This window comes from Dendropsophus ebraccatus, chromosome 15 (assembly GCF_027789765.1).
Source record: "Dendropsophus ebraccatus isolate aDenEbr1 chromosome 15, aDenEbr1.pat, whole genome shotgun sequence".
NCBI lineage: Eukaryota > Metazoa > Chordata > Amphibia > Anura > Hylidae > Dendropsophus > Dendropsophus ebraccatus.
This window is the reverse complement of record NC_091468.1, coordinates 12,779,633-12,792,089: the sequence shown is the minus strand read 5'-3', so window position 1 is coordinate 12,792,089 and position 12,457 is coordinate 12,779,633. Positions and strand designations below refer to the sequence as shown.

The following is a 12,457-nucleotide window of genomic DNA, read 5'->3' as shown; positions in this document are numbered from 1 at the left end:
GGGGGGAGCTGTCTGTGTCACTAGTGCTGCAGCTTCCCCTGATGTCTATATACAGTGAAACCTTCCGAGCAGACCACTTCTTCAAGAATACCACCCCCCTTCCAGACCAATTTTTTTTATTTTTATTTTTTAACCATAGTTTCCTATGGACAATGCCTCTCTTTTAGAAGACTACCCCTCAATCCAACCAAAGACTGCTTTTTTGTGCAGATTTTGTAGCTGAAGACCCCCATAAAAAGACCAGAAACAGGATTTACATGTTAAAATTGCTGCTCGACAGAAATTAGAATAAGGCTAGGTTCACACTGCGTTTTCAGCATCCGTTTAACGGATCCGTTTTTTTTAACATCCAGAAAAATAGGGTCAGCAACGTTTTTTGGTCCGTTTTGGTCCGCCAAAAAAAACGGATCCGTTTTTTTTTATAATGGAAGTCAATGGAAAAACGGATACACACAAATGAATCCGTTTTTTGCAATCCGTTTTTCATGCGTTTTTTGCAAAAAAACGGATGCGTTAAATGGATGCTGAAAACGCTGTGTGAACTTAGCCTAAGCATCGGGGAGGCTGAGAATTGCCAGATCCATTAGGTCCCCTTTAGGTTGCTGTGCTGTCCCGGCAGGAACTGCCCCCAGCCATGTGGCTGCCGTGGTATCCTGCCTCAGTCAGTGATTGGCTGAATAGGGCAGTTCCTGCAGGGGCGGGGCATCATCCTCAGCACCCACAAAGTATCCGAGAGGTTTGGGGACAGGAATGTTTAATCCCTGTATCTGTAAATATATAAATGTACAAACCTCACATTTATTATTATCAGACCCTGATGGTTATACAGATTATACTATTTACTGCAAGACGTTATAACCCACACCTCAGCTGCTGCAGAACATCATCATACACCTCAGCTGCTGCAGAACATCATCATACACCTCAGCTGCTGCAGAACCTCATACTACACCTCAGCTGCTGCAGAACCTCATACTACACCTCACCTGCTGCAGAACATCATACTACACCTCAGCTGCTGCAGAACATCATCATACACCTCAGCTGCTGCAGAACCTCATACTACACCTCAGCTGCTGCAGAACCTCATACTACACCTCACCTGCTGCAGAACATCATACTACACCTCAGCTGCTGCAGAACATCATCATGCACCTCAGCTGCTGCAGAACATCATCATACATCTCAGCTGCTGCAGAACATTATCATACATCTCAGCTGCTGCAGAACATCATCATACACCTAAGCTGCTGCAGAACATCATCATACACCTAAGCTGCTGCAGAACCCCATAATACACCTCAGCTGCTGCAGAACCTTATAATACACCTCAGCTGCTGCAGAACCTCATACTACACCTCAGCTGCTGCAGAACCTCATACTACACCTCAGCTGCTGCAGAACCTCATCATACACCTCAGCTGCTGCAGAACATCATCATACACCTCAGCTGCTGCAGAACCTCATAGTACACCTCAGCTGCTGCAGAACCTCATACTACACCTCAGCTGCTGCAGAACATCATCATACGCCTCAGCTGCTGCAGAACATCATCATACACCTCAGCTGCTGCAGAACCTCATAATACACCTCAGCTGCTGCAGAACCTCATCATACACCTCAGCTGCTGCAAAACATTATAATGCACCTCAGCTGCTGCAGAACCTTATCATACACCTCAGCTGCTGCAGAACCTCATCATACACCTCAGCTGCTGCAGAACCTCATACTACACCTCAGCTGCTGGAGAACCTCATACTACACCTCAGCTGCTGCAGAACCTCATACTACACACCTCAGCTGCTGCAGAACATCATCATACACCTCAGCCACTGCAGAACCTCATACTACACCTCAGCTGCTGCAGAACATCATCATACACCTCAGCTGCTGCAGAACATCATCATACACCTCAGCTGCTGCAGAACATCATTATATATCTCAGCTGCTGCAGAACATCATCATACACCTCAGCTGCTGCAGAACCTCATAATACACCTCAGCTGCTGCAGAACATCATCATACACCTCAGCTGCTGCAGAACATCATCATATATCTCAGCTGCTGCAGAACATCATCATACACCTCAGCTGCTGCAGAACCTCATAATACACCTCAGCTGCTGCAGAACCTCATCATACATCTCAGCTGCTGCAAAACATTATAATGCACCTTAGCTCCTGCAGAACCTCATACTACACCCCAGCTGCTGCAGAACCTCATCATACACCTCAGCTGCTGCAGAACCTCATAATACACCTCAGCTGCTGCAGAACCTCATCCCACACCTCAGCTGCTGCAGAACCTCATCCTACACCTCAGCTGCTGCAGAACCTCATCCTACACCTCAGCTGCTGCAGAACCTCATCCTACACCCCAGCTGCTGCAGAACCTCATTATACACCTCAGTTGCTGCAGAACCTCATAATACACCTCAGCTGCTGCAGAACCTCATCCTACACCTCAGCTGCTGCAGAACCTCATCCTACACCTCAGCTGCTGCAGAACCTCATCCTACACCTCAGCTGCTGCAAAACATTATAATGCACCTTAGCTGCTGCAGAACCTCATACTACACCCCAGCTGCTGCAGAACCTCATCATACACCTCAGCTGCTGCAGAACCTCATAATACACCTCAGCTGCTGCAGAACCTCATCCCACACCTCAGCTGCTGCAGAACCTCATCCTACACCTCAGCTGCTGCAGAACCTCATCCTACACCTCAGCTGCTGCAGAACCTCATCCTACACCTCAGCTGCTGCAGAACCTCATCCTACACCTCAGCTGCTGCAGAACCTCATCCTACACCCCAGCTGCTGCAGAACCTCATCCTACACCTCAGTTGCTGCAGAACCTCATAATACACCTCAGCTGCTGCAGAACCTCATCCTACACCTCAGCTGCTGCAGAACCTCATCCTACACCTCAGCTGCTGCAGAACCTCATCCTACACCTCAGCTGCTGCAGAACCTCATAATACACCTCAGCTGCTGCAGAACATCATCATACACCTCAGCTGCTGCAGAACCTCATAATACACCTCAGCTGCTGCAGAACCTTATCATACACCTCAGCTGCTGCAGAACCTCATAATACACCTCAGCTGCTGCAGAACCTCATACTACACACCTCACTCAGCTGCTGCAGAACCCTATACTACACACCCCAGCTGCTGCAGAACCTCATCATACACCTCAGCTGCTGCAGAACCCTTCTCCTACACCTCATCTTACACCTCAGCCACAGACTTTTGTGGCTGAGATGAATATTGACCATGTTGGAATTGTTCCCTAATCCTCAGCTCCTGAGTCTCCATGTACCTCTCTCCAGAGCACATGAACAAATCCCACAAAACTCTTTCATTTTCCTCTTCTCCTTCTGCCGGCTGACAAGCTGTTCAGGTTTATATCGGCTCTCGGACACCGGATGATATAACCAGGGCTGCCATGTTTTTCTTCTTTACTACTGCACCTGTGCTCATTCAGTCTTTATAACTTGCCCAGATCCCACTTATTACGGACACGAGGTTACGGCCGCTGCTTTACTGTAAAATTATTTCCAATCTGAATACTGGGGAAACATTTTAGCTTTTTTTTTTTCTGTTCTTTTATTTTAACTTAGGTTGTCATTTTAAAGGGACAGTTTAAGTATACGCCACCAAACAAAACCACTAGTCAGTATAAACCCTTCAGCCTTCCTTGAAATCCATCATTATTATAATCATGGATTAAACTTCCCTACTGTTGATGGGTCTGTTGCTCCATCCTCCTCTCCCCAAACACATACTTTTACATTATGCTTTGCTGTGACCTTTGGAGGTTGAGAGGTTTTCCTGACCTATGGCTGGGTGATATGGCTAAAAATCTAATTCTTCTTTTTTTTTTTTTATACTCCTTCTCGAATCTCGATTTATTTACTTGTTAACTATGATGGGTGTAGTAGATATTATATAGATATGTTATATAGAGATGTAGTAGATATTATATAGATGTAGTAGTTATAGTAGAGGTATGGAAGATAAGGGTGTAGATAAGGAGAGTAGTAGATAAGAGGAGTAGTAGTAGTGGGAGTAGTAGATCTCCCGGGTGCAGACGAGCGGCCCAGCAGGGGGCGCCCTCATCTGCAGGAGGAGCGTCTTGCCTGGAACACCACTGCTCTCCCTTCAGATCAGAGCGCACTCTTTTTTTCAAAATCGAATTTACCATTTTCAAAGAAATTGAAGTTGATTCTCAAAATCTAGGTGAATTAATCAAATAAATTTGATTAATCGCCCTCTCCTGACCATTACAGTATGTGTTAGGAAATTCTCTCAAATTATACCGCCAAATGGCACAGCAAAGCAGAACTTAAAGGAGGAGAGGAGGATGGATTAACAGAGGTATCATTTTTCAGAGATCCCTCACTTGTCGCAAACGAGATTGTTTAATGTTAACCTGAAATCGTTCACCGTATTACACAGAACGATAGTTGTTAGTTACCATTGTACTATGAACATTTATTCCGTCTGATCCCAGCAAATGAAGGAACAGTGGAAATACACCGAACGATTACAGCGAACGATAAGCGATGATTTTGGTGTCAGCTCCAAACGAACAATGAATGATTTATCGTTGCTTGTTACACATTTACACAAAACGATCATCATTTAAATTCAAACGATATAACGATAATTCACTCGATAATCGTCCCGTGTAATAGGGCCCTTAGGCTGCATTCACACGTCAAGTAAAATTGTCCGTGGTCGCAGATCCATGACTAGAGATGATTGAACAACGCTAATGTTCAGGTTGGTACGAACTCAAACCATCGGTATTTGACTCCCGCAGTCTTCCCATTCCGTGGGGAAGGTGGAGACAGCCCGAGTGACGCCTGGAAAACAGGAATACAGCCCGGGCCATAGGTTGTATACCTGTTTTCCAGGCGGGACTCGGCCTGTCTCCACCTTCCCCACGAAACGGGAAGACTGCAGGAGTCAAATACCGGTGGTTCGAGTTCGTACGAACCTGTACATTAGCGTTGTTCGATCATCTCTATCTATGACCACAGACAAGTTTAGGAACCATTTAAGTGCAGCCATTCACACAATCTGTGCCGCGATCCCCACCATGAAATATTGTGCGCATCGCGGCAGTGATTCATGAGAGGAGCGTAGGAGACAACTACTTGCCTACTCCCCACCGTGCCGGTGAACATGTGAACAGGCTGGCACAGGGGGAGTAGGCCATTAGTTGTCTTCTGCGCTCCTGTAAATTCTGCGGTGGGGGATGTCTGCACTTTATGGGATCCATGCCACGATCATACTCCGGTCTTCGCGGCACGGATCGCGTGAATGAGGCCTAAGTTGAGTCAGCCTAGGTGGTATTACTTTCAGTGGAGGGATGTCCGTCAGTCTAGCTGCCCTCTTACGTCCAGCACAGATAAGGATGTTCCCGGGAATGTATCATCTACACTCAATGAGAATCTTTTTTATTTCTTCTTCTACTTCCCCCATAAACATTTGGCGGCTCGGAGCAGAACATCAGCCCCTTTGATTCCCCTTTAAGCCCTTTGTGCTCTTCTTTCTCTATTACATTGTTTTTTTCCATTTCCTTCTCCATCCTCTTAATTTATTTACTCGCAACTTAATAATTAGAAGCACACATAAAACGTCATCTTTCATCTCGGGCTCTGTGATTTATGATAAATTTAGTTTCCTTCGGCCTGGCATTTGCTCCAGCAGGCGGCCTTCCTTCAAGTACCTCGCTGATTGATGTCTTATCTTTGATATGTTCCATTAGCCTCCAGGAGCAGAGAGTTCAAGGCCCTCTCCGAACCTGAGGAGTCCTGCGGAGGAACTGAAGGCCTTCAGAGTCCTTGGGGTGATTGACAAGGTAATTCTTCAGCATCTCTTCAAGAGTTCACTCATAAATCGACCGCATGCTGACATGGCCTCTTTGAAGCCGAGGATCTTAAGGATATGAAACAAAAGGGGAAAATGACTCGAATGCATCTGCACTTTTAAAATAACAAAAGCAATGGAAGGGGAAAAAAAAAAAAATAGGCAAGCTTTATGTAAGCAATTCATCTAAGCGACTGTGAAATCTGTTTGAGATAGAGGGCAGAGAACATCTTTTCTTGGTCAACAATGTGGCGTGGCTCACAAAGCGGGGTCGTGATATGTAAAGGGAGACTTGATTTCCTTCTAATTGGAGGTCAGGCAGCCGGCTGAAAGGAACTGGTTATGTTTTACACAGTGATCGCACCTCACCAGACAGGTTTTCTATCATTTGGCGTAAAGATCGACTTTCTATTTTATAGAAATTAACAGGGGTTGTGATCACAGGCCGTTTTGCAATATACTCGCTTTAAATTTTTTAAAGTTTTCTATGTTTTAAGAGGTTCTCTGGCGAAACTTTTTTTTTTTTTTTTCCATCAAATCAACTGGTTTCAGAAAGTTTATATAGATTTGTAAATTACTTCTGTTTAAAAATCTCTGGTTTTCCAGTACTTATCAGATGCCAAAAGCCATCCCTTGACCCTCCCTCCTTATCCAGCTACAGCCTCATCTCACTTCTCCCCTTTGCCTCAAAACTCCCGTAACGACGTGTCTACCATGAACTGTCCTCCCACTTTTCATCCAACTCACTTTTTGACTCCCTGCAATCCGGCTTTCGCCCCCACCACTCCACAGAAACTGCCCTCACCAAAGTGGCTAACGACCTGCTAGCTGCCAAAGCCTTACGCCACTACTCTGTGCTCCTTCTCCTTGACCCATCTTCTGCCTTAGACACAGTTGACCATTCTCTCCGCTTTTAGTGTCTCCCACACCACCTCCTTTCCTCGTCCCCTCACTGTTGGTGTCCCCCAAGGCTCTGTACTCGGGCCTCTTCTCTTCTCCATCTATACCTCTGGCCTGGGACATATCATAGAATCCCACGGCTTCAGGTACCACCCCTACGCCGATGACACTCAGATCTACCTCTCTGGTCCGGATGTCACCTCTTTTCTATCTAGGATTCCAAAGTGTCTATTGGCCATATCTTCCTTCTTCTCTTCCCACTTTCTAAAGCTCAACATGGACTAAACAGAACTAATCATCTTTCCCCCACCTCGCTCCACCCTGCCGTCTAATTTGTCAATCACTATCAATGGCTGCACTCTGTCCCATGTCACTCAAGTCCGTTGCCTTTTAGTAAATTTGATGAGCTAAATGGGGACAGGGCTTTTGTTGAGTACATTGAGTAAACATCCACAGTGCAGGAAGAAAACAAGGTAAGTAAAAAAAAAAACCCAGTAGATCCTCCCTTTTCCTGTACAAATTGCCCGCAGTGTCTGGAACGCGGTCCAGCCCCCCTCCTCATCATGCTGCAGCCCCCCCCTTCATGCTCCAGCCCCCTTTCTCCTCTTGCTCCAGCTCCCCCTGTCATGCTCCAGCCCACTCTTTCCTTATGCTCCAGCCCCCTCTCTCGTCATGCTTCAGCCACCCCTCTCATGCTTTAGCCCCCCACTCATGCTCCAACCCCCCACTCATGCTCCAGCTCCCCACTCATGCTCCAGCCCCCTCTCTCCTCATGCTCCAGTCCGCCTCTTCTCTTGCTTTAGTCCCCTCCTAATGCTCTAGCGCCCCTTCCTCCTCATGCTCCAACCCTCCCCCCTCCTCTGTGGAAGTTCTCAGCACGGAATGACAGACAGAGGATGTGGAGCACCAGAGACCAGAAGAGGTAGGACCTTTCCTGCTCTCCAGATATCCCCTCTAAGGTCCTGCCACAGCATATCCATATGATTAAAGGGGTATTCCGTCCAAATTCATTATTACAGTATTAGGCTATGTTCACACTACGTAAGTTTCCGGCCGTAGCGCGTTCCGTGAATAAGCGGCCGGAGACTTACGTAGTTTGCGTATAATGGAAAGTATACGAAGTACGGCTGCACAGTTCACACTACGTAAGAACTTACGCCCGGATCGTACGCGGCGGCGTAAAAAAGGAACCAGACCATTGTTTGTGGACGAAAATGCCGTAACTTACGCCCATAGCGTTACATGCGGTCCCGTACGTAGTGGTGATTTCTTCATTTTTGCAGCTTTTTGTGCCGATCCAAAAGGTTCTGTGGGGTGTCTGGGGCTAGGGGAAGATATTCAAGTAAAAGACCGCTGTCAGATCGCTACGTAGGGCGCTCGGGAAGTGTAAGTAGACTTCGGGCGTAAGTTCGCGGTCCGTACGTAGCCGGCCGCAAGTAGCGTAAATCTCCGGCCTGAGTTTACCGCGTATATGTCCGGCCGCGACATATACGCAGTGTGAACACAGCCTTAAAATGTATGCAGCAAGCTTTGCAAACTTTCATTTGGCTCTAATAGTCGCTTCTGCGGCATTCGGATGCTTTGAAAGGTCACTCACCCCCTTCAAGATGCCGAAAATCTGTAGCCGGGTTATAACCCCTGCACTATTCTAGCGCTGCTGAAAGGCGCTGTCGCTATACAGAGCGCGGTTAGTTTCTCCCTGTTCTGTATACTCTTACATACAATACACGGGGAGTGGGGAGGCTGCTCGACAGGATTGCAGTGACTCCCCTCATGTACTGTATAGAAGAATACATGGAGGAACAACCCCCTGCAGGGTTTATAGCCTTGCAGCTTCCGACATAAACATTGGTGGCAGCAGATGGACCGCTGGCCACTAAATGGAAGTGCATGCTGTGTATGTGGAAGTGCATTTTTAAAAAAATAAAGTTATATTACAAAGTAATATGACTTTTTTAAGCAATATATTTATCAGAAATTGTTAAATTATTAGTGCCCCCCCCCCCCCGGTAGGCGCTGGCACGTATACCTACAGCAGCTGATCGGTGTCCCGTGACTCGGCTTCGTTCCGGTCCCGCGGCGCTGTTCAAATGCGGCGCACACTCACTTCAGCCTCTGCAGTGACTTCTCTTCTCTGTCCTGTAATTGAACGCCGGAAGTCACGCACTTCCATAGAGAATCCATTAAAGCGCGTGAGTTCCGGCGTATAATCACAGTACAGAGAAGAGGTGTCACTGCAGAGGCTGAAGTGAGCACGCGCCGGATTTGAACAGCCCCGTGGGACACCGATTAGCTGCGGTGAGTATATGTGCCAGAGCCTACCGGGGGCCGGCCAATAATAATTTTTTGTGAGCTGCTTCTTTATTCTCCAGAGTACCCCTTTAACTGTATTCAGTGAGCTCATCAGCTCCCCCTAATGGTGAGTAAAGACTGCCAGAATTTTATCATTCATTTCAGGGAATTTAGAGCAGAAAGGAAAGCACCGGCTGCTGTAATTGTACAGTAAAAGGGGGATATTCACTTCCAGTATATCTATTAATGGAGTCACTACAGTAATAGTCATAACCCACTCCTTTAAGAATTCTTATTTAACATTGTGAGAGTTACAGATGGCCCCTGTGCCGCCATCAGATGCCTCTCCGGTGACCTTGTCTGTTATTTGCTAAGGTGACAAATGGCTTCGCCCTGCTCCCTTGTTCCATGGGCTTGCCTGTTGCCTGCCTCCGGGTCTGTGCCTCCCCTTCTGCTGACTTGTGCCGGATTCCTTCCATCTCATGTCTCAGGGCTTTGATGCATATGTTCTGAAGGTGGCCACACTGACTTTGGTTGGGAGCAGATGGTAAACCTTCAGGCTGCCACCGGCTATACTGGTGTTAAGTTGGAAAGTTAACGTTTGATGATGGTTCAGCAGTGCATATGAAAGGATTTGACAAGAGAAATATATTTAATTAAAAAAATTAGCATAGTAAACATTTTTACATTTGTATTCAATGGAAATATTGGGAAATGAACTTTATTAGAAAAAAAGCCAGAAGGCATTCCGATTTATATTGCCGGTAACAGATGAATAGTACAGGGCTGGGGAATATTGCTGTTTTATAGCTTTGTTATCCAAAGGAGGTGTGATGTGGATACAATACAAGATATGTATACGTCTGCTGATAGATGAGTATACACAGTATGGGGTGTGAGAGCGATAGATATATGTATGATGTAAGGTAGAGAGAGATAGAGATCAGATAGGGAGATGGATAGATAGATGGATGGATAAGGAGATGGAAAGATGGATAGGATAGATGGATAGGATAGATGGATAGATAGATGGATGGATAGGATAGATGGATGGATAGGATAGATGGATGGATAGGATAGATGGATGGATAGGATAGATGGATGGATAGGATAGATGGATGGATAGGATAGATGGATGGATAGGATAGATGGATGGATAGGATAGATGGATGGATAAGGAGATGGAAAGATGGATAGGGAGATGGATGGATGGATAGGGAGATGGATAGATGGATGGATGGATAGGGAGATGGATAGATAGATGGATAAAGAGATGGAAAGATGGATAGGATAGATAGATGGATAGGATAGATAGATGGATAGGATAGGTAGATGGATAGGATAGATAGATAGATGGATAGGATAGATAGATAGATAGATGATAAGGAGATGGAAAGATGGATTGGATAGATGGATAGATGGATGGATAGGATAGATGGATGGATAGGATGGATGGATAGGGAGATGGATAGATAGATGGATGAATAGATAGATGGAAAGGGAGATGGATAGAGAGATAGAGAGATGTGAAATAATAGATAAAAAATAGATATGAGATCGATATAATCCTACAATAGGTGGGATATATCATACAAAATGTAACCGGTTCTTGAAGTTGATGTTGGAAGCAGAAAAGTAGGCAAGTGTAGATGAAGTCCAGAACGGCCGGTCTTGTGGAGTTTTATCAGAATACAGTGATCGTGGGCGCCCGAGGCCAATTGTCCACCTGGTCTAATTCCGTAGAAGAGCTACTGTAGAGCGAACAGCTGAAATTTTCCTGCTGGCTATGATAGAAAGGTATCAGATCACACAGGGCATTGCATTTTGCTGTTTTGCCAAAGATTGATCAGCTTGCCGGAAAATGCCTACAATGGGTACGTAAGCATGAGGACTGAACCATGGAGCAATAGAAGAAGGTGGACTGGTCTGATGAATGGGGCTTTACATTATATGCATGGCCGGGTGCATGTTTGTCACGTACCTGGAGTGATAAGCAGAAGCTGCCTCCAAATGGTGGTGTCAAGGAGCTGCTTTGTATATTCTTATTCCCAAAATTTCCAGATGAGCATGAATGGGGCCTGAAAGTGTCCACATGTCTTTGCGATGGTCCTATAGAGGAGAAACATTACCCCTTAGGTCCCAACAATAGTCCTCAATAGTCCAACAATAGTCCTGACAAGGGGCAACAACTCCGAAACAGCATCTACAGATGGGTATCTTTTCCTACTGGAGGGTTTGCTGGCTTGGCCTAAATCCCCAGTCATGTTCTAAGGCTTCTTATTGGGAGGGAAAGCTAACTCTTCGTATAGCCTTTCTACCTGGGGTAGAGATGGCACCAGGATGCACTATGGGAAGAAAAAAAGATGGTGGGGGCAGTGTAATGGGCAATGTTCTGCTGTGGACCTTGTGTCCTGGCGTCATCTGGATGTTACGGTGACACCGACCACTTACCTAACCATTGTACACACCAAGTCCCCCCTTTATGGCAGTGGACCCCCTTATATATAATGGATAATGCCTCGGAGGCCATACTACAGACATTGTTCAGGAATGAGGAACATGATGAAGACATCAAAATGTTGACTGTCGATTACCCAAATCCCAGTCCGATCCGTCATCTGTGGGATGTGCTGGAGATACAAGAAGGCCGCACTCCACGCTACATCTTGCAGGACCTGCAGATAAAATCTTGGTGCCATATACTACAGGGCACCTTCAGAGGGCTTGTAGAGTCCATGGCCCAACAGGCAGAGCTGGTTTGGTGGCACAAGGGGCATCTTCACCCTGCTTGGGCTTTGTTGGTATGGCTAATAAAGTGTATATACACCTTGCCCCCTATAGTTCTACGATGATCCCTTACTCCTGGGCCGGTGCATAAAAGAGAGCTCCCTGGAACAATGGAATGGATGAAAATAAAACAACACCATCTTTAATAATATATCTATTGAGAGAGTGAAAAGCCTCTTATGCCTATTTTGCCGTAATATGAACACAGTGGAGCTCCCATTCAGCCCATTCTGTGGAGGGTACTATACGGCAGATGAGACAAATCTCCTAAGAAGCAGGTTATAGAAGCAGCCATTCTGTGTTATACTATAGCCTCCCGTCGCAGCGCCGTCTCCTATTGTACTCTATGCAAATCTGCTTCTCTCTCAACGACGGGGAAAACGAGAGAGAGAGAAAAAAACTCATCAGGGAGAAGAGGAATCTATTAATTGTATTCACGGAGGAAGGTGTTCTATCAAAAGTAATTATTTCCTAATCGCTATTTGTTATCCCCGAGTATGTTTTATCACAAAACACAAGATCGCTGTAATAAGAGCCTTTCACTGGGAGGACAATGGGGCCAAATTAGAGCAAAATTAGATTTTTGTCTTTCTAGATT

General features: G+C 46.0%; 1 protein-coding gene across 3 annotated transcripts in view; it reads left to right on the top strand.

Moving 5' to 3' along the window:
* The window catches only part of RPS6KC1 (ribosomal protein S6 kinase C1), a 111,286-nt gene that overhangs the window by 46,210 nt on the left and 52,619 nt on the right, over positions 1 to 12,457 (top strand). For all 3 annotated transcript variants that reach the window (XM_069954747.1, XM_069954746.1, XM_069954745.1), the window contains one exon: positions 5,780 to 5,872. In XM_069954747.1, coding sequence (XP_069810848.1) covers positions 5,780 to 5,872 — 93 coding nt within the window. The remainder of the gene's footprint in view (positions 1 to 5,779; positions 5,873 to 12,457) is intronic.